Source organism: Neolamprologus brichardi, chromosome 3 (assembly GCF_056152115.1).
Source record: "Neolamprologus brichardi isolate AB-2024 chromosome 3, ASM5615211v1, whole genome shotgun sequence".
Classification (NCBI taxonomy): domain Eukaryota; kingdom Metazoa; phylum Chordata; class Actinopteri; order Cichliformes; family Cichlidae; genus Neolamprologus; species Neolamprologus brichardi.
In genome coordinates this window covers 45,650,635-45,670,881 of record NC_142106.1, presented here as the reverse complement: position 1 = coordinate 45,670,881, position 20,247 = coordinate 45,650,635, and the positions used below count along the sequence as shown (strand labels likewise).

At 36.5% G+C, this 20,247-nt stretch overlaps 1 protein-coding gene across 7 annotated transcripts in view; it reads right to left on the bottom strand.

The window, feature by feature from the left end:
- The window catches only part of nrxn2b (neurexin 2b), a 739,753-nt gene that overhangs the window by 537,658 nt on the left and 181,848 nt on the right, over positions 1–20,247 (bottom strand). For 6 of the 7 annotated variants that reach the window (XM_035912885.2, XM_035912888.2, XM_035912887.2 and 3 more), the window contains exon 4: positions 15,401–15,430. The exons of the other annotated variant lie outside the window; for it this stretch is intronic. In XM_035912885.2, the coding sequence (XP_035768778.1) occupies positions 15,401–15,430 (30 nt within the window). The remainder of the gene's footprint in view (positions 1–15,400; positions 15,431–20,247) is intronic. 7 annotated transcript variants of the gene reach the window in all.

Here is a 20,247-nt window from a genome sequence, read left to right as displayed (position 1 = left end):
TTCCTTGGGCATGATTTTTTCCCTCTAATTATGTAATTATACATATATGTATAATATACCGGGGGGGACCGAGCTTTCGCTGTTGTGGCACCAAAATTATGGAATAAGTTGCCCCCATATTAGGCTGGCCCCAATACTTGAAATTTTCAAATCACTTTTCAAAACAGACCTTTTTTCCAAGTCAGTTTTTAGTCGCTCTTAATCTTCTTTACTTTATTAATTTTATTTATTGTATATTTTTATTTATTTATTTATTGTATATTATTATTGTCTATTTTATTCATGTTTTAATATTTACTGATTCATTTTTATCTTTTTTTCATTTATTTATTTATTTTATTGTTATTTAATTTTCTTTGTCTGTTTAATGTATAGTTTTTAACTTTTATCGCTGTTTTTTTACTGGAAAGCACTTTGGTCACCCATGTTGTTTTTAAAGTGCTCTATAAATAAAGTTGGATAGGATTGGATATATGTACAACATGTATACACATATTTTTTTTTGAAATTTTTGAAATTTTCAAATCACTTTTAAAAACAGACCTTTTTTCCAAGACATTTTAGGAATGGTACCAGAGTCAGCTTGTAGTTTTAGTCAGTTTTTAGTCGCTCTTAATCTTCTTTACTTTGTTCATTTATTGTATATTTTATTTTTATTTATTGTATATAATTATTGTCTATTTTATTCATGTTTTAATATTTACTGATTCATTTTTTTAAATCTTTTTTTCATTTATTTATTTATTTTATTGTTATTTAATTTTCTTTGTCTGTTTAATGTATAGTTTTTAACTTTTATCGCTGTTTTTTTTTTTTTACTGGAAAGCAGTTTGTGCTCTATAAATAAAGTTGGATAGGATTGGATATATGTACAACATGTATACACATATTTTTTTTAATCAAGTCTAAAGATAAAGTGGTTTTCAACCTTATTTTCTGTGATGCATCATGAAATCCAACAGTTTCAAAATATATTACAACTGTTGTCTGTTGTGCAGTTTTAACTAAATGACCTAGGATGGGCTTTTGTTTGTCCTATAAGTGAAGCTAAGCCTTGACATTAAATTAGCCAACCAGATCTGAAATGACAGATCTCTTTAATTATTCTTTTAGGTGAATTAAAAAAGATGGTTGGAATGATATTATGAATAAGATAAGGGAGTAAGTCGCATACTCTAGCCTACTAAAAGAATATATTGGTAAAAAGTTTCCATCAAATTCAGGCCTATTTATTTTACATAAAGCTGTTTATTGTTGTGCCTATTATTGTGTTTCATTTTGTCATCTACAAAGATATGGCACATGTTGTGTCATACTGTGCACTGCCATACGGCACTGATCTGTGTTTTCATTACAAAGTCACAGGAGGGAATTCCTGAGCCAACCCACACTGTTAACGTCCTGCTTGTGAATACTGCCTACAGACAGATATATTTAAGTCAAGGTCAACTGTTCAACTTGGAAGAGACAGAGAGAAAAAAAGAGAACAGAGAAAGTTTTATTTAAATTACTATATTTTACTTTCAGGGGTTTTTGATGCACAAAAGTCATTCATTATTGTTTAACACCTACACTTGCATTGTTAAAATACATTTAACAGATTCTCTCTGTTGCACTGCTTTGTCAAGCTCTAATGTCAAGTTTATTTCATGTTCTTATTTTATGTGTTCTGATATAATTTTGTCCTTTTTTAAACTACATTTTAGTTTTGCATTATCTGTAAAGTAACCTAAAACCATTTCATATGTGCCATTTTTATAGGCTTACAATATGTATTAATAAATTCCCCTCTCGCCCAAGCAGGTAGTCTGTCCTTCAAGCTTGGGTCCTCTACTAGAGGCCTCGGGGCTTGAGGGTCCTCCACAGTATCTTAGCTGTTCCTAGGACTGCACTCTTGGATCTCGGATGTTGTTCCTGGTGTCTCCCCCCTGACTTGTTCAGGCTCCCCCTTGCTGTAGCATTTGTGTTGTACATTGATAATCTTTAGCTGTGAGATTCTTCTGAATGTTGGAACACTGAACTACGAGTTGTTTCACTGTCAATCTGGATGCTGGGTATCGAAAATTCCATAGGTCCCTGATCCGCAAGTAACCCTGTTGGAAAGGAGTAGCATTCCAGCAGCGCCCTATTTTCATCTCTTGCCCACTGATGCAGTCTTGTTCTAGTAGCCCACTTTTCGTCAGGGTGTCCTGGTTCCTCTACACCGGATGCAGACCTTTTTAATTTTATGAAGCTCTCGTGCATGTCTGCGGTAGGGTTGGTTTTAGCAACTGTTTTTCCTGAAAAGATATTATTTATCGATATTGCTATTATTTACCGGATTTTGCAAGGAAAATTATGAATTTTGCTGTTGGCCAAGTAACAATGTATCATGCATTTCATAGTCACAAAAGAATTACTTATAATAAAAGAATTTTTCATGTACATCATTTTATGAAATGCAGCATTTCCACTGCATGGCACAGTGGGAGTTGTCTGGGCATATGATGTGACCTGTCAGTTTCTCTAAGTGAAGCTGCCAATAATGAGGCATGATTAGCCTGGGAAACTCAATGCAGGCCTCAAATCAATCTCGGAAGGGGGGAGACAGCGACTGGGACTGTCACACACCTCACACTCTGCCATTCGCTTTACCCAAGGGACACGGTGAAGGTCATGCAAGGTAGCCTCAGTCCAGCCCTGTCAATTAGCATTAGCATCATGAAAGTGATTATGACTTATGACCGAGAGAACACAAATTAACCAGTTGAATATTATGGATTCTAATATGTTAATGAATAGTTTTAATTTGATTCTATTTAGAGTCCATTTGTGACGGCTATCACAGCTTTTTATTTGAAGATACAAAAAAGAAAACGTTTATGACGCAAGCATGCTACTCATCCCAGGCTTTACGGTGGGGACTGTATGAAGCAGATTCCAGCTGCTGTAGAGCTCCATCCATTTTCGCCTGCTGCTGTGTCAGGAGAAATTTCTGCCTGTGTGAGGACTTCTGTCATCCTGGCCTAATGTCTCTGCAGTAACCCTGCAGGCTTCAAGCCAGCTAGCCCCCCATTCCCAGGCTTTGGAAGAGGGTGAAAGAGGTCACTGCTAAATTTTAAATGATCCCTTGGGATGTACAATGAGGATAAAAACTCTAAGTGGATGAAGTCTTTGCTTTGTAAATGTTGTAGCATCTTAATCCAAGATCAAAGAATGCTACTTTAAACCTTCTTCTAATGTCAATTTTGCTTCTATCGAATTAATGAGGCAACTGTTGTTGTGATTTGGCTCTAAACAAAAGAAATTGAACCTACATGGAAATATTCATCTTTATACTGGAATTATTGTTTAAAATGATAGCTTGAAAATGTCACATCACTGTTTGTTTTTTTAAAGTACTTCATATAAACTCAGGTTCAGGGTTGGTGTGGTTCTCAGCTGTTAGCGCCTGTGATTCACACCAAAAAGTTCTAGGTTCAGAGCATGTTTGCATGTTCTCCTTATGTCTGATTCAGTTTCCTCCCAAAGACACGCATGTTAGATTTATTGATGATTCTGAGCTGTCCTCTTTATTCGCCCTGTGATGGTCTCACTGTCTGCCTAAGATGTACGCTTAATCAGTTGGGACAGACTTCCCTGCAGCTTTAAGTTGGTGGCGCTTTTAAGGAGATGGATGGACAGAGACACTTTCCACTTCCAGCAGCTTAATATGAAAACAGTCGTCTTTACACCCGTATCATTCTGTGCAATGAATTTTAACGATGAAATGTAGAACTGAACAAAACCATCTTCTGGGAGAAAGAATTTAAACTAAAATGTTGTTTCTTCTTGCTTCCTCAGAGGAAAAAACAAAGACAACAACAAACCAGAAAAACAGAAAACCATGGCGAGTAATATAATGGTAACCACTTAACTGTCTAAAATAAAATTCTCACTTCCTATTCCTATGGCCGGCCTTATTTAAGGACTTAGAAATGCTGAGGTTAAACAACTGAACTTGTTAGTTTTGTATGGTCCATGAACTTGTTACAAAGTTTTCATTTCTTTTTGTTCGATCTAAATGTGACAATTTTAAGATGTAAGCAGTAAAACTTGAAAATCAGGTTAAATGTTGCAGTGAGCGATTCACAGCACAATGTACAATCTCCAGTATTGTTCTGCTTGATGACCTCTTCCCTTTATCTCATGGGCTCATTCAGCCTCCTTTTCTTCGTGTTGCATCTTTTACCTCACCTGTGTTCTCTTTCATTTCTCTCTCCCTCGCCTCTTCCACTCTTTGTTGTCTCTCTCACTGTACTCATTGCCTGTTTCACTAGTCACTGTTTTTTATGCCGAGGCATATCAAAAATGATTCAGTAAAATCTGTGCGTGAATTCTCTATTTTATACTGTAATATACTTGGATAACTATGATACATTATGGTACTATAATTATGCCGTCTGTGTTATTGTCAAACTCAGTCTATACATTTATACGTTTAAAAGCAACCATCAGTGATATAACCAACGCTATTGAAATGTGTTATCACATCAGAGTTTTTTTTTCTCTTCCTATTCTTCGGTTCTTATCGTCATCACCGCCTCTCTTCACATCTGACATTGAATGACTGGAAGTAATGTTAGTTGTCTAGCTAGCTGGTTCACTCAGCAACAGGTGTATAGATACGGTTTAATGTAGCTCAACATTGGCACCATTAGTCCAATCAGGTAAGTAAAGTAAGTAAACTAAGAACATCAAAGTATTAGAGGGACATATAATATTATATAGAATATTACATTTTTGCAGTGTTAACATCATGAAGTAAATTTTATTGCTAGTGATATTGTATTGACTGATACTGACTGATACTACTTCTAATATGAGAGGAGCATTTTTTAAATTGCAGCCTACTTTCATTTTTTTTTTTTTTTTAGCTGTATATGATCTCTAAGGGAGAGCAACAGATCCTTTAAGTTTTGAGGTTGGGCCTCCATGGATCACATTTGTTTGTCCAGAACATCCCATAGATGCTTGATTGGATTTGAAGGCCAAGTTTACACCTATTCAACTCAACTCAAACTCATTGTCGTTGTCTTCAAACCACTCCTGAACCATTTTTATTGTGTGGCTGGGCTTTTATAGTGCCATCAGGAAATACAGTTTCCATGACAGGATGTACATAGTCTGCAACAATGCTTAGGTAGGTGTCAAAGTAACATCCAGGTGGATAGAAGGGCCCAAGTTATCCCAGCAGAACACAGACCAAAGCATCTGGCTGGCTAGCGTTCTTCCTATTGTGGTCCCCAGGGAACCACTGCACAGGTCCCAGCAATCCACATAATGTAAAACATGATTCATCAGACCAGACCATCTTCTTTCATTGCGGGTCATAAAATTATGCCTGATTGGTGTAGAGGTTAACAATCACTGTATGTGTGATGATGTTCATGCAAAGTTTTGTTGAGAGTGGGCAACCCATTACAGAGGAGATAAGGTACATGAAGCGATAAGAACATAAAACATTAACAGGTTGTTTTGCAAACTGCAGGTATCTTTGTTTAACGTCTGGCAGAATGTCAAGCTACTGATAATTTAGTAAGTAGTTCACTGCAGATGCTACTAATAATGCATCCTTATCCTTACTCTCATTCCCCTTAATGTATCTGTAACATGCAACTTTTTCGGTGCTTTGCTACTGGAAACTGAATTTCCCAGGGGTACCCACCCGAGGGATTAATAAAGTTTCATCTAATCTAATCTAATCTCTAATTAGTAGCATATGCACACATTGTGACAGTGTATTTTCATTTGTGCATAATTTGGCGTATATTGCTTGCATACATACACTTTTACTGTTCTTTTTCGAGTTAAGGACTTATTTCTGTTTCTCAAATGACAGAGACCACAGAGACTTTAAATCTAGTTTGATTATAAAGGGCAGTGGGCAATGGGTTTTTTTTTTGTTTGTTTGTTTGTTTGACAGACTAGGGACAGGAACCATATGGTGTTAATACTTGTGTTTTTACAGGTGGAATATCTATATCTATCTATCTATCTATCTATCTCTCTCTCTCTATATATATATATATATATCTATAGATATATATATAGATATAGATATAGATATATATGATGCTCTTAATGTTATAACTAGCAGGAAGATATGAGTGTTGGTTCCCAAGAATAAGAGAAACTATGAGTAAAGTGTCAATACTTTAAAAATATTGTTTTTAGTTGATCTATCCATTAACTTAATGCATTACTAAAATGCATTTCAGCATCACTGAAATGCATTCAGTGAGCCCATTCCCTTTTAGCCTCCTGGGACCCTGTTTCCTCATATGGGCATATCATATATATATATATATCCCTGGAGAACCCATGGGGTCAGAGCCGACCCCATTGGTTTTCTAGGGAAACCATGGGGTCAAATTTGACCCCATGGTTTCTCCAGGGTTAAATATATATATATATATATATATATATATATATATATATATATATATATATATATATATATATATATATATATATATATTTTTTTTTTTTTTTTTTTTTCTGTACTTTATACCGTACTTCATTCAGCTCAGTAGAGTATTTAAAAAAGTGCTTTCTGTTCAAAGAGGATTTTTATGTTTTTATAGTGATCTGAATAAGCAGCTTCATTCACGCATTTATAATCCTGTTATATTTCATACAGGTATCTTTTGTTTTCTTTTTTTTTTTTTTTACAAAGGGTCTATATGTGTTTACCTTTGCCCTACAGCGTCCTGTATCCATAGCAAATATTTTATTTTATTTTATTTCATTTTATATACAAAAAGCAGTTTGTGCAAGTTTTGCAAATAATATGAACATTTGTAGTGCAAAAAAACAACAATTGTTTGCTCAGCAACTTTGAAGTGATCATTGGCAAGAGTGTGCATAGGTGAATTTGGTCACAAAAAGGTTTCTGCACCAAATATTTCCTTTTAATCTCTTTGGTCATCTCTTTGGTTAACCTTAGCATGTAAAATTGTTTGAAATAACTCAACAAATACTAGGCAAACAGTAATAAAATGTGAAAAAAATGTGCCATAAATAACAAACAAAGAACATTTGTATTAAAGGTAAAAGTTAAGCCCCTTAACGGTCATAAACTTCACTGTCTTGAAGGTTAACCTGTATTAGTAGAATATATAAAAACCTTTAAAAATTTATAAATGTATGATTCATATTTAATCAATGTGCTTCCACAGGTAAGAAGAGTATGCAACGGATTTTGAATAAAGAGCCAAAACAGTCAACTGCACACTCTGTGTAAACAGCATTGGTAAAGTTATGCAATTTCAGTATCATACATGTGAAGACAAAAAATGTTGTGATTAAACATTTATAAACTTAAACAGAGCTTATCCTGTTTTTCAAATGAAATAAAATTGTATAAGAATTCTCAGAATTCTCATTAAGAGCCAGTATTTGATGTCATAATAAAATAATAAAATCTGTTTTTAAAAAGCAGACTGTATAAAAATGATCTCCTGCAGATTTCACAATTGTTATGAGCTTCATTGCACTATTCAATAGTTCTACATAGCTTAAATGGTGCAGACTGTATAAATTGCCCTGCAAGCTCAGAGATGGCTATCTTGGCTGGGACTCAATTACATTGGAGGTTAGATACAGATCATGCTGTATATTCCCTTCATTATTTTGTTCAATATCCCCACAGAGATCTACATTAAACCTGCCAAGAGACCTGGTTAATTCGATTCCCAGTATGCATCATGCTGGCCTCTCCAAAAGGCAAGATGGTGGTGGCAGCAGGGGACTTCATTCACACAGAAATCAAATGGTCCGTGGGTAAAAGCATCTGCAATTCCCAAGCCAAAAGCCTGGAAATGTTGACAATTTAGAGCCATTAACTTGCACATCATTTTCTATTATTGAAAGCAGCAGTTTATTTAGGGCCTTTTAATTAGTTTGCTAAAGCTTAAATAGCTTCAGGGTTGTTGTTTAGAGTGAAACGTGAACACCTTGGAGACTTCTGGACCAAAAAAATTGGGTACATCTATATTTAAATGCTAGTTAGGATAAACTGCTCACTGAATTGGACTGTTTATATTGTTATAAAACTTTCATGAGACAAATCTAACCATGCATATAACGAATCATTGTTGTTTATTTTTACGTTAAATTATTAAGTTGTGGATATCAAAAGTGGGAATAGACTCATAGAATAAGTTAACGTTGTTGCTAGAGTGGAATGTATTATTTCAAATAAAATAAAAGGACATTTCTAACATTTATCCAGCTTATGGGACTGACTGGGCCCTTTTAAATTCCCCAGATCTCAATCCAGTCATGCATTGGTGGGATGCCCTGGAACAAGGCTGATCCACGGGAACCCCACTCCGCTATCTGCACAACCCAAAGGATCAGCTGTGAATGTTTTGGTCCCAAATACGGTTAGATTTCTGCATTTGTGAAGAAATTATTTCAAGGTAATGTAATATAAATATCTGGATCAAGTCAGACCACAGTGTGCTTGAAATAAACTAGTTTTAAAAGTTTTTATGATTAATTTGTTTGGGCTGCCTCCCTATTTTTAAAAATCAGAATTTCATTATGAACCATGTATCATAATGAACAAAAATGTACAACTCTGTTTCACCAAAACAGATTAAATGATTTTTTTTTTTCATTTATTTTCATAAGTACCTTTATGTGACAAAACAAAACTCACTGCAAATAAATCACGTAGCTCTATAAGATAATTTTGTCCAGTTCATCATCACATAGGATGGTGAAATATAATTTTGTTATTAATTTTAATCGTGGCAAGAAACAAAGCTATTAAAGAGAACAATTAGCTGCTTCATTTAAGGTAGAAGCACAGGAGATAGATTCCATTCAAATGTGGAGATGAAGGACATCGCCTGGACCACAAAATTGAAAGATCAAAAAATTGGCCCAAATTTAGTTCGATTTAGGCAATACATATACTTGTGAAACTTGTTAACCCTTTAAGACCTACCATAGAACCAAGTCTGCCAGAGCTTATATTATATTTTTTCATGCTGTAGTGCCATTTTTGGGAGCATTTCAAGTTGATATACATCAATACAACCATTATAGCCCAAATTTTAATAATATGTCTGCATTAAGTGCATAGTAATTACATAAATTGCAAAAAAGTGCAATAAACTACAAAATTTTTTAAATCGTTTTTGTTTTTTTAAAATATATTTCTTGTTAGAGAAATTTAAGAGGCTTATCCCTCAAAACTGTAAATACAAAAAAGTTGCACAAAATAGTTTCCCACCACAGGAAATTTATTTTGAGTGTCTTCATAGTTTTATTTTTGAAATACACCAATTTTTATACACTGCAGGAAAAATGAAAATAAATATTATAATAAACAATCTTTTACCTTAAGGAGGTCTTGTAATAATGGAAGAGATGCTTTTATTTTGCACTCAGAGAGGTTGACACCCCCAAAGCGCCACACTAAAACTTTTATGGTTTATTTTATTTTATTTAACTTTTTTGTTTTATATGCAAAAAGCAGTTTGGGCTGCTTTTACCAACACATTTGTGTCTGAATAAAATGGTGTATTTAATGTTTTTATCCATATGATTGAATTTGAATAATGAAGGTCAAGGTCAAACGCTTGGCCAACCTATCCCCACATGCCTAGTATAATTGTTGTGAAATTTGAAGATGGTCAAAAAATTTTAATATAATGTTTTTACTGATGTTGACATTTAGTGTAACCTTGACCTGATTTTCCCTCAGATTAAATCAGCTTGAGTTGTTATTGGTATCTACCAACAGACAGATGAGATCTTGAAAACTATTGATGCTAGACTGCTGTCAAACAGACAGAGCGATTACAAACGTCTTCCCTTCATGAGGAGACAAACAGCCACCCAAGCATGTGGAGTCACTCATTTCAGCAATTGTTTTGTTTGTTTTGAGAGAAGCCATTTATGATAAAGTTGCTAGTGGACAATGTTCCCTTGAGTTTAGTTGCTGTTAATCGGTTTTCCAGGAGCTTCCAATCTTGTGTTTAACCGGTCAAATTTCTGTTGTATCAATTTTGATTTCACCACTATCTTGGACTATAGCTGTTGTTAGTAGTCTTTCTATTGCTTTAGAGATCTGCTGTAAGCCTTAGGGTCGCAGGGGGCACAGCATCAGCTGTTTCATGTGGCAGTAATGTGATAGTTCATTAATTGGATAGCAGAGGTGTCACAAAGCAAATAAAGTTTCCAGCGGAAAAACTAAATGCTTTAGATAATTCGTTCAGGAAAGTGCGTGTCCTTTCATGGTAGATATACACTTACACATACAGAGATATGTACATGCACATCTACTGTACCTTCTCTGACGTTTAATCAGTCAATCAGTTGTGTCTTCAGGATGACAAAACAATTTGTATTATTGTATTTTTTTAATGTTTAATCATTGTATACTCCATAAATTTGACTTCTGTTCTTCTGTTTATATTTAAATGATTAAATCAAAAGGAAATGTTATGTTTTAGTTTACAAATATGCAGCCATATATGTGTGGAGCTGACAGCAGCCTTATAGGCAGGCAGATAAAGATCGGCACTGACTAAAAGCTGGGGTTTGTCCTTCCAGCAGCTGTGAAGGACAGCCTTGGGTTTGAGAGAAGATGGACATTGATTTTCTTGGCCTGGTTATATGACCACTGTGGCACTTGCCTCTGATCGTAAGAACTGACCAAATTTTTTCTTAAAAGAAATAAAATTTAAAAAATCCAGATCTGCATGGTTAGGGTACATGTGCATGTGCACAGACAAACACACTTATACAAAATGTGTTTACGGGCATATGTGTTTTAATTTTAAGATGTTTTTAGTGTATGCATTAGGATCTCTGTATCAGTCAATTGTATTTGTTTCCCAGATTATTTACGTAGATCTTTTTTTTTTTCAAAGTTGAAATTCAACATTTCCAAACCCCTGCTTTTCTAAAACAATGAATAAGATCCAGCGCCTTTGGGTGTGCCCAGTTTTCCTCTGAAGTGGTTGACTGGAGATTGAATGTTCAGTGTTGCATTTGAGGCCCAGACTCTAAAAGCTGGATCAGGCTGATCTAAGGCAGTCCATTCAGTTCAGTTGAATGGACTTACTACATTAGATATTGGCAGGATTGAGTAGCAGTTTGGAAGAATTTCATTCTAGCTGCAGCAGCAGCAGCTTTCATTTGCATAATAGGAAGCACAGACTTTCAAACACTCACTTAAAAACACAGAAGAACTGTGAGAAAGCCTAACCATGTTACTTGCTATTGCTTGTGATAACAAACCTTTTTTTTCCTACTACCATCTCCCTTTGAAAATAAAAGCATCAGACTCCACAAAAAGTATGATGATTTCAAGAAACACAAAAAACCATGGTAAAGATCATTTACGTACTATCACTGTAGTATTCACTTATAATTCAAATGAAGAAACATAAAAAAACAAATTAACATATACATTTCCCCTAAAAAAACAACAACAAATTATGTTGTATGTATTAGCATGGTTTATTGCTTACCCTGTTAACTCTTCATTAAGTGTGATGCTTTTAATTCCAATCCGGTCGTTAAGTGATGACGTGACGAATCCTACTTCCGGGCCTAAAGTAGTCTGCATTTAATTTTGGCTTTTGTGTTGTTAACATGTTTAATGTTTTGTATTTTCTTCTATTTAATCTCAAAAAGCTCCTAAAACAGTCAGTGATCACTGTTGACCTCCCTCGGCTTTTATTACCGCTAATCATTTATTTAAGCTCAGTTTTTAAAACCTTAGGATGTAACTACAGCCCAGCCCATGCAGCAGTATATGAATGACTAACCTCGTATTGTGGATGGATTATCTCAGTTGTTCTCCTTGATGAAGTTTGGTCCTTTTACAGCATCCTGCCATGCGATTACATTTGTTCCTGACCACCGAGAACACTCACGTTAACTTTTATCGAGTGGAAAAAGAGTTAGCTTGTTTATATTATGCTAACATAGCTGTGTCGCTAGCGGTCACGTAGCACATCATTATATACCAGCTAGCCAAACTTCAGTAACCCTACAAACGTCACTGCTGTTTAGTTTTCTGTCTTCATTTATGTTGGAAGTGATAACATTTTAATTTGTTTCCAAAACCCCGCAGTCAGGACATGCTATATTGTATTTAGATAGAAGCTAGCGAGCTAACTTCCTGCTAACTTCTAACTCCGTTAAATGTTATAAATTCCGTTTTCATAGATGCCTGGATGTTAAACTCAATTGTTACACCTGGTAGAGCAGAACGCTGATCATTTTATTGAAGATGAAAGACTTTAGACAGTAATGCCATAGTGATCGTTTGATAAATTGACCTGCAGCGGAGTTTAGGCCCAGACACGGCTAGTGACGTCAGACTTAACGACCGGATAGAGCACAAGCAGTAGCAGGAAGAGAGTTTGTCTGAAGGAAGAATGATACATGAAAAAGCTTCTTCCAAAAGAGTGAACCTTTTTTTTTTGGATCTCATTAGCACGTGGCACAAGGTCGGTTATTATTTCACTTCATTGTGTACACTTGTGGACTTTCTGTCATTTAAATGCATAAAGGAGTAGATTTGCTGTTTCAGACCAAATACACAGCAGGTCTTTCTAGCTTAAGATGTGTTTAGCATTCTGTGGTTGCATTATTCTTGTAAACTAGAAGCAAGTCAGTCTTTTTAAGTTTATTCTGCAGGAATTACATTTAAGTCTATATTTGCTGGGCTAAATCTGCATTTCGCATGTGATTAAGGGGAACTCTACATTACTCAGATTGTTTTATTATTGCCTGTTATGTTGAATGCATTTACTGATAACGCTCAACCAAAGTTTGTTTTATTAATTTGTTAATTAAAGAATTACTGAAAGTAGAATACAAATATTAATGTAAACATCAATTTATTTTCAGAGCAGTTGTTTCTTTACATAACTAAGACTAGACTTCCACAAAATTTTTTTGTTTGATTGTTTTCCACAGGTCTTGTTGTCTTTCACAGGATGATCATAATCTATTTAAAGAGACACAGTGGAGTATTTGGTTATCAATGTGTGAGTTAGACCATCATTCATGTATTTTAAGGGTGAAATAACTGTAACATAACATCAGATACTACACATACTACACTTTTTATGGTTCTTCATTATCAACTGTAGATAATATTACAATCAATTTGATTAATAATCAGTTATAGTTATTAACACAGAATTAAGTAGAAATGGGTTTTTGTGCATTTTCTTAGCCCTGATGTTTGTTTGTTATAGAATCTGCCACATGTGTCTGAGTAATCATTATAATCCTTCAAATTCTATGGAACAATGGTGCACTGGTTAGCACTGTTGCCTCAAACTTCACACTTAGTACTGGAAGATACCTTAAGAAAAGGTATGTGCATCTAATCAGAACAGAAGTTCATTGGTGCATCCCTTTTAGTTAACAAATGGGGCCATGCCAGCACAAAGTATGCATGCCTTGAGGCGACATTTGTTGTGATTTGGCGCTATATAAATAAAATTGAATTGAATTGAATTGAATTGAATGTTGTCACCAACAATATCCTTGCATCTCCATTGCTCTGTAGTTCCCGATCAACAAACTTTGGCCCAGTATATCTCTTCAAAGGTATGTCCCTGTTACTAAATAAGGCACAATGTATTACTGGGTGGTCTTGTGGGGTTAACACGGTTCATTTAACGTTGTAATGTGAAACACCACCACATATTAACTATGCAGTTAAGTTAAGATGAGGAATAACTCCATTCAAAACATTTCTTGACACTTTGGAGATGCAAGGTCTGCAGAAATAGAAGCAGCATGTAGAGATGGCCGAGCAACGGAATGGAGCTCTTTGTTTTGTTTTGTTTTTTAAAGTTTTGTCAGAATCAGCACATGGAAAAGGAAACACGTGGGCTGAATAACAAGCAGATTCTCTTCTTCTGATTGATGATGAGCAGTGATCAAAAAAAGCATTTGTCTTTTGCCCTCCATAGTGAATCAATCTGCGCACATCTAATGCAAACTAAATGTCTGTTTAAAGTGTGTTTTGATTTTCAGCATCAATCTTTAATACAGCTGGTACAGTTATGTAATCTTTTCACATCATTATTATATAAGGCCTAATCTCAGCTTTGTGAAGCAAAAATCCAGAAATGATGAATGCTATGACTTTGGTTCAAATCATCAAACAATGTTATATTAGGTAAGATGAAATCTAAAGCCTATTTGACATTTTTAACAACCTTGATCATGTCTCTCATTTCTTCTGTATCAATACAGGACAGTAAAAAGAAAGGGAAGGAGTTCAAGCCTGCTTGAAACATGGACTTCCACGATAGAAGAAAGCAACGTCTCCACCCCAGAAATGGTCAGAACATGCATTGCACTTGTTCATTTTTTCTTTCTTGCGGCTTTGCTTAACACTTTTTTATGAAGATTGGAGGTCAGATGAATACAATTGAGGAACTAATGAACATCCGCTAAGTGTAGTTTAAAAGGGATGTTGGCTGCACAAATTGCAATCAAATATTCCGATTTAACCTTTGATCATGAATTAAACACCTTTCTGGAAAATTTGCAGACACTGAGGGAGAAAAGTGTGGTGTGCAGAGGTTAAACAGCTGGTGTGTGACATATGCAGGTCAGTGTATACATTGCAGTCAATAACATCAATAACATCCAGTGTTCATAGCAGTGTCAAAACAATTACAAACACATTGGCTCAAAACAGAATAACAATGACAATTCAAGAATCATCAGAACTTGAACTGTTTGCCCTTTAAAACATCTGAGTGCCAAACAATGGGAATGTCAGCAGAGTGGTGAAGAGAAACTCTGCACATTCGACAACACTTTCACCTTGAAGTGTTAGTGAATGAGAGTGTGGACACATTTTGCTGTTGTAATTTTGACCAACAAACACATTTCCAATAGAATCAGCAGGATTTTTTTCTTCCTTTTGTTTTGTTAAATTATTCTTGTTTAAACCCAAAGAAAAGGGATAGCAGAAAAGTGTTACCTTCAGCCCCGGGGTCAGGTCGTCGGGGTCAAAGGTGGTCAGAGGTGAAGGTCCAGGACGTGAGCCATAGGACAGGACAAAAGGGTGGGACACGTATTGGTGGCGGTCACGAAAAAGCACAAAGATATGGCAGCAGGGAGAGGAAGGAGAAGCAGGAGGCATAACCAAAAGTCAAAAAAGAAAAAGTAAAATGTGACAAAGCAACAGGGGAGAATGATGCAAAAGATTAAAAGCCAAAGAGGAGGATTTGGGGGGAAATGGAGGGATATGGCACAGAGGGAAGGTAAAAAGCAGAGGAGGAAACTGTGAGAGAAAGCAGTAGTTTTGGGGCAAAGAGGGCTGAGTCAGTTCCTCTAAAAACAGAACCAAAATAAAAAAGGAATGAACCCATACCTTGGTCGTTTAACGTCAGGTGCGCCAGACCTTGAAAGGGAAAAAACAGAAAAAAAGAACAGAAAGAGGAAGAAAAGAAGGTCATAAAAGGCACGGGAAGAAAAAAAGCATTGTCACAACGTTGGACTGCAGTTTGTGACAGACATCCTGGGGCAGACTTGGATGTCAGAGTTCAAATCAAAGGTAAAAAACGAGAAAGAGAGAGAAAGATAGAGAGAAAGAGCGAATAGTAACGGAAAACGAGCAAACACTTCTTGAGTGAGGTGTGTGGGCGGGTGGGGGGGTTAGAAAAAAAAGCATTTTTATTTGGCGCAACCCCCGAAGGCTATTGCTCTCACAAATGCTTTTTTTTCCTTTGGAGTACTTATGGAACACACAGAGAACTGTTTGGCAGAAAAGGCTTGAACCTGGTATCTCATATCCAACTGTACTCAAACCAGACACACACTCACACACACAAACAGCTTTGCAAGGTTCACACAGAGGAGGTCAAAGATAAATCTGGAAACATGCTACAGGATCAAACGTTCTCTGCACCCTAATGTGGGTAGATATTATCAGAACACCATTTGGAAGCAGTTATTAAGCTGGCTGTAGGCTACCAAGCAAACGTCTAGCCAAACACGCATTTCAATAGATTCAACAGAGACAATGAGCTCCTGCTGGTGCTAGTAGCTAATATAAATCTTACATTATGCAACTTTCAAAAAGCCATAGTCACAGAGATCAGTTCCAGATACTCTATTATTATTCAACGCCATGAACACACACACAGAAAACTGTTGAGAATACAATCCCAGAAAGAGTACCTGCCCCCACATAAAGACAACAACGTGCTTCCAGCTGTCTTTAAAATAAGCAACAACCTGAACATTGTCCACCTGTCAAAGGTTGTTGCCTAAACTAGATGAAGTTACAAACACGGAAAAGCAGTTTTACAATTCATGGTTTTCACAACTGGATGAACATATTTAGTGAACTTCAAACTTTTCCATACATAGACTTTACTTCCACAGCAGGATGTACTCCAACTCTTTAATCTTGGACTACAGCTAATGTCAGTAGTTCTTCTTCTACTTCTCTAACCAGAACCTCCAGCAGGCAGTTCATGTGTACGCTAACCTTACCGAGGCTGCAGAGAAGACCAAGAAATATCGCTGTCAGCTAGAGTCAAAGACTCTATGGATGGAGTTGGTGTTTATGAGCAGCACAAGAGTGTCATTCAGGAAGCAGTTGCTTGCATTTTTTAGTTATTGACAGGAACCTCGCAGGCAAAATAAAGACTATAGAGGAGAAATATAAATGTATATGGACACAGTATAAAGTATATGCATTATTATTAGTAATTGTACAGTGGTGGACAGATGGTGACCAATTGAAACATTTTAACATCCCCACTCTTTTTAGCTACTATATAGTTCCTGTTTGGGGAAAGCTATCGAACTGGTGGTTATAAGGGAAAAAGCGTGACAAAAAAGGAAAAACAGGAAAGAGCTGTTGTAAGCTTCCTATCAGCTGACAGTGGTCATCAGCTGCACACATAGAGCAGCAGGTTTTTCAATAGAATTCTTGGAAGTAAACCATGTCAGTCAGATAAATAAAACTGAAAAGACTGAAGCGCTATGGCCTCAAGCAGAGTTTATTCCCACATACACTAAACAGCTACAGCAAATTGGATTTAACCCCAGGCTGCACGGAATACAAACAGCACTATGTCTGTTGAACTAGAAGACCCAGAAGGTCGAATCATTTCATCTTCGTCTTTTCTTGATCAATACCACTTCAAGCATAAGACTTTTGGTGTTATCAGCAAACAGCTTAATATAAATAACAATTTATGATCGAGGGAACAAAGAGCAACAGCTTTTAACTGTTAAACATTACTTCTTGAGCAGGGATAGCTCAGTAGGTAGAGTGGTGGCCCTATGATCGGAAGGTTGGGGGTTCGATTCCCCTGAACAGCTACTCTGAGGTACCCCTGAGCAAGGTATCGTCCCTACACACTGCTCCCCGGGCGCCCAATAGCTGCCCACTGAGTGAATGGGTTAAATGCAGAGAGGAATTTCCCCACGGGGATCAATAAAGTACACTTTCTTTCTTTCTGGTTTTAATATCAGCCTCTGGCAAACAAACAAAAGTTCAAGTCCCAGTTAGCAGCAGTGATCTGATCCATGCATTCTATGACATGCTGGTATTCTGCACATTGAATGATTTCCTAAAAGTGTCTGTTATTGCAGATCATACTCAGAATACATTTAAATAGCAATCATTCAGTCTCAGTACAATTTTTCACCTAACCGCCCAAATAAATAATGTGCTAAAACACAGATTTAGAACTCTAGCAGTACCAAATAAGAGCAACAACCATTAAAGCAGAACTAATCTCAGCCGCGACAGCTTGCACGAACAGCAAATGTTGTCTGTGTAACAATTTTAAGCACAAAGAGTGACTAACTGAAGCGCTTGACAGCTAAAGTTTTCTAAACGTTTGGTTTCTGCTTTTTCTTGAAGACACATCGGACAACAAAAAAGTGTTTATAGTCAAAAGTGGCTAGCTGTTAGTCTATGCACATACACATCTACACTACCAACCAGCAGGCAGACAAATCAGAAGGCAAAGCCTACAGAAGCTCAAATGACTCTTCACTACAAGCTGTTCCTATTGTCCTCTTTCTTAATAACATCTGTGATTCAGGGGAAGAAGAAATATACAGGCAGAGTGTTTTATTTATCTGGCTTCAGTCCGTTTCCTGCCGGCCTTTTGCAGGGAGTTCAATCATTCTCACTCTGCCTCCTTCTGTTTTTGTTCCCTTGCTCATAATCCATTAAGGAGATAAGGCGAAGGCTCCTGCAATGAAACAGAATGGTGCTGTCGCTGCATACCAAATCATTCAAATACATCCCCCCACCTCCCACCCCGACCTCATCCAGCTTAGCCGAGCAAAAAGCAGTGGTACAATTTTATGGAAAAGGAACACAAAAGAAGGCAAAGAAGAGGTAAAACAGACAGAAAAAGACAAAAAAAAGAAAACAAGGTGTCATTGGCATCCTCACAGCCTGTGCAAATGAAAGATTAAGAGACAGGTGTGCAGATAACAAAATGTAGCCAAAAGATAATCAAAAGGACACAGTGATTCCAAGGTATTGTATTAAAAAGTAAAATAGAAAAATGTAAAAGATTTCTTCCAAATTGCAGGACGCAAAAGCCACATACACACATCATGTTAAATCTGCACAAGTCTTCGATGTCAGACTCCCAACATGCCAGATCCCGACTGGGGTTTTAATGACTTTCACTAGCAAGTTGTTGAAAGAGAGGCAGCAGCATGGCAGAAAAAATAAATTACTGATCACTTTAAGATATCCAGAAACAACAGACACAAGAAAAACGCTCCATCTCACATTAATATTGAAGCACAAAACAAATTTACCACAACCAAAAGCAGCATTGCTCCACACACACTGTGAACGTGACAACATCTCAGTCCAAACTACGAGTTTTTATCCTTGAGCATTTGATTGCATCCTTAGTTTTGGTGAGTACAGATGGGAGTGCCTAACGGAACGGGCATAGTTTGGAGAATGGCTGGTGGTTTTGATTGAATGGCAGATGGAGCAGGGTAATAATTCTGTCATTAGGAGGAGTCACGTTTGCATCTTATCCCAAATGCTCTTGTTCCCGTTTGTTGTTTTTTTGACCTCTTCTCATTCCCCTTCTCCATGCGGAGCCCTGCATGAGCCAGCTGCTGTCACCTCCTGCTCTCTTCTACCTCGTGATTTTTTTTGCTCTTATCGGGACCAAACTAAAACAGCCCAAATGTAGAACAGAGACCAAGACTGATTTGCTGCAACAAGACAATTTATTGGTTATGGCTGAAGTTAGGCTAAAATGCTAACTCAGGCTAACTTTACCCTCTGCCACTGGCTAGCATAGCCAATGGCAGAGGGGCAAGGATGCGGCTGGAGGTGGAACTGGAAGGAGGAAAAGCAGGGTTATACAGGGTTATCAGAATCTCAGGGCTGCTAAGGGCTGGAACAAGACTAACTGACAGTTGTTGCAGAGTGTAAGATCTGGCACTGTGAAGGCCAGAAAATAAGCTTGCAGCAGTTGAAGGTGACTGGATGATGCAAAGTCTGACCAACACTACACTACTCTATACTACAATACACTACACCACATAATTTGGACAAAGATCATGTTAAAAACAAATAAAGACTTTAATGGAACTTTAATGCAATTGAACCATGTGAACAAATAACCCCAAATAAAATGTAAGCAGAATGTAATCTCCTAATCAGCTCTGTGACACTCGATAATGTAAACAATAAAAACAGAAAGCAACGTTTTCCAAATCTCACAAACTTGTGGTTTAGTCACAACAAAAAAATGTGAAAAAATATCAAATGTTTAAATTGAGAGAGTTCACAGTTTCAGGCGATATATTAGCAGATTTTGAATTTGACAGCAGCAACGTGTCTCAAAAAAGTTTGGACTGGGCAAAAGGTTGCTGGAAAAGTAAGCTGGAGAACATTGTGCCACTATTAAGGTGAACTAGCAACTAGACAGTAACATAACTAAGTTTAAAAAGAGATTAAAAAACAGCATCTACAAAATCTTGACGATTTCAGAATAATTTTCCTGAATGTAAAAATATGAAAAAGAGAAAATATATGAAAATAATGAAGAAATGGTTGTATTGTCTTTGGGCCAAAGGTCATTTAAAATGGACTGAGGCAAAGTGGAAAACTGTTCAGTTATCTAAAAAGGATTCAATTTGAAATTTGTTTTGGAAAATATGGATGCTCAGGAAGAGAGAGGTCACCCAGCTTGTTATCAGCACTCAGTT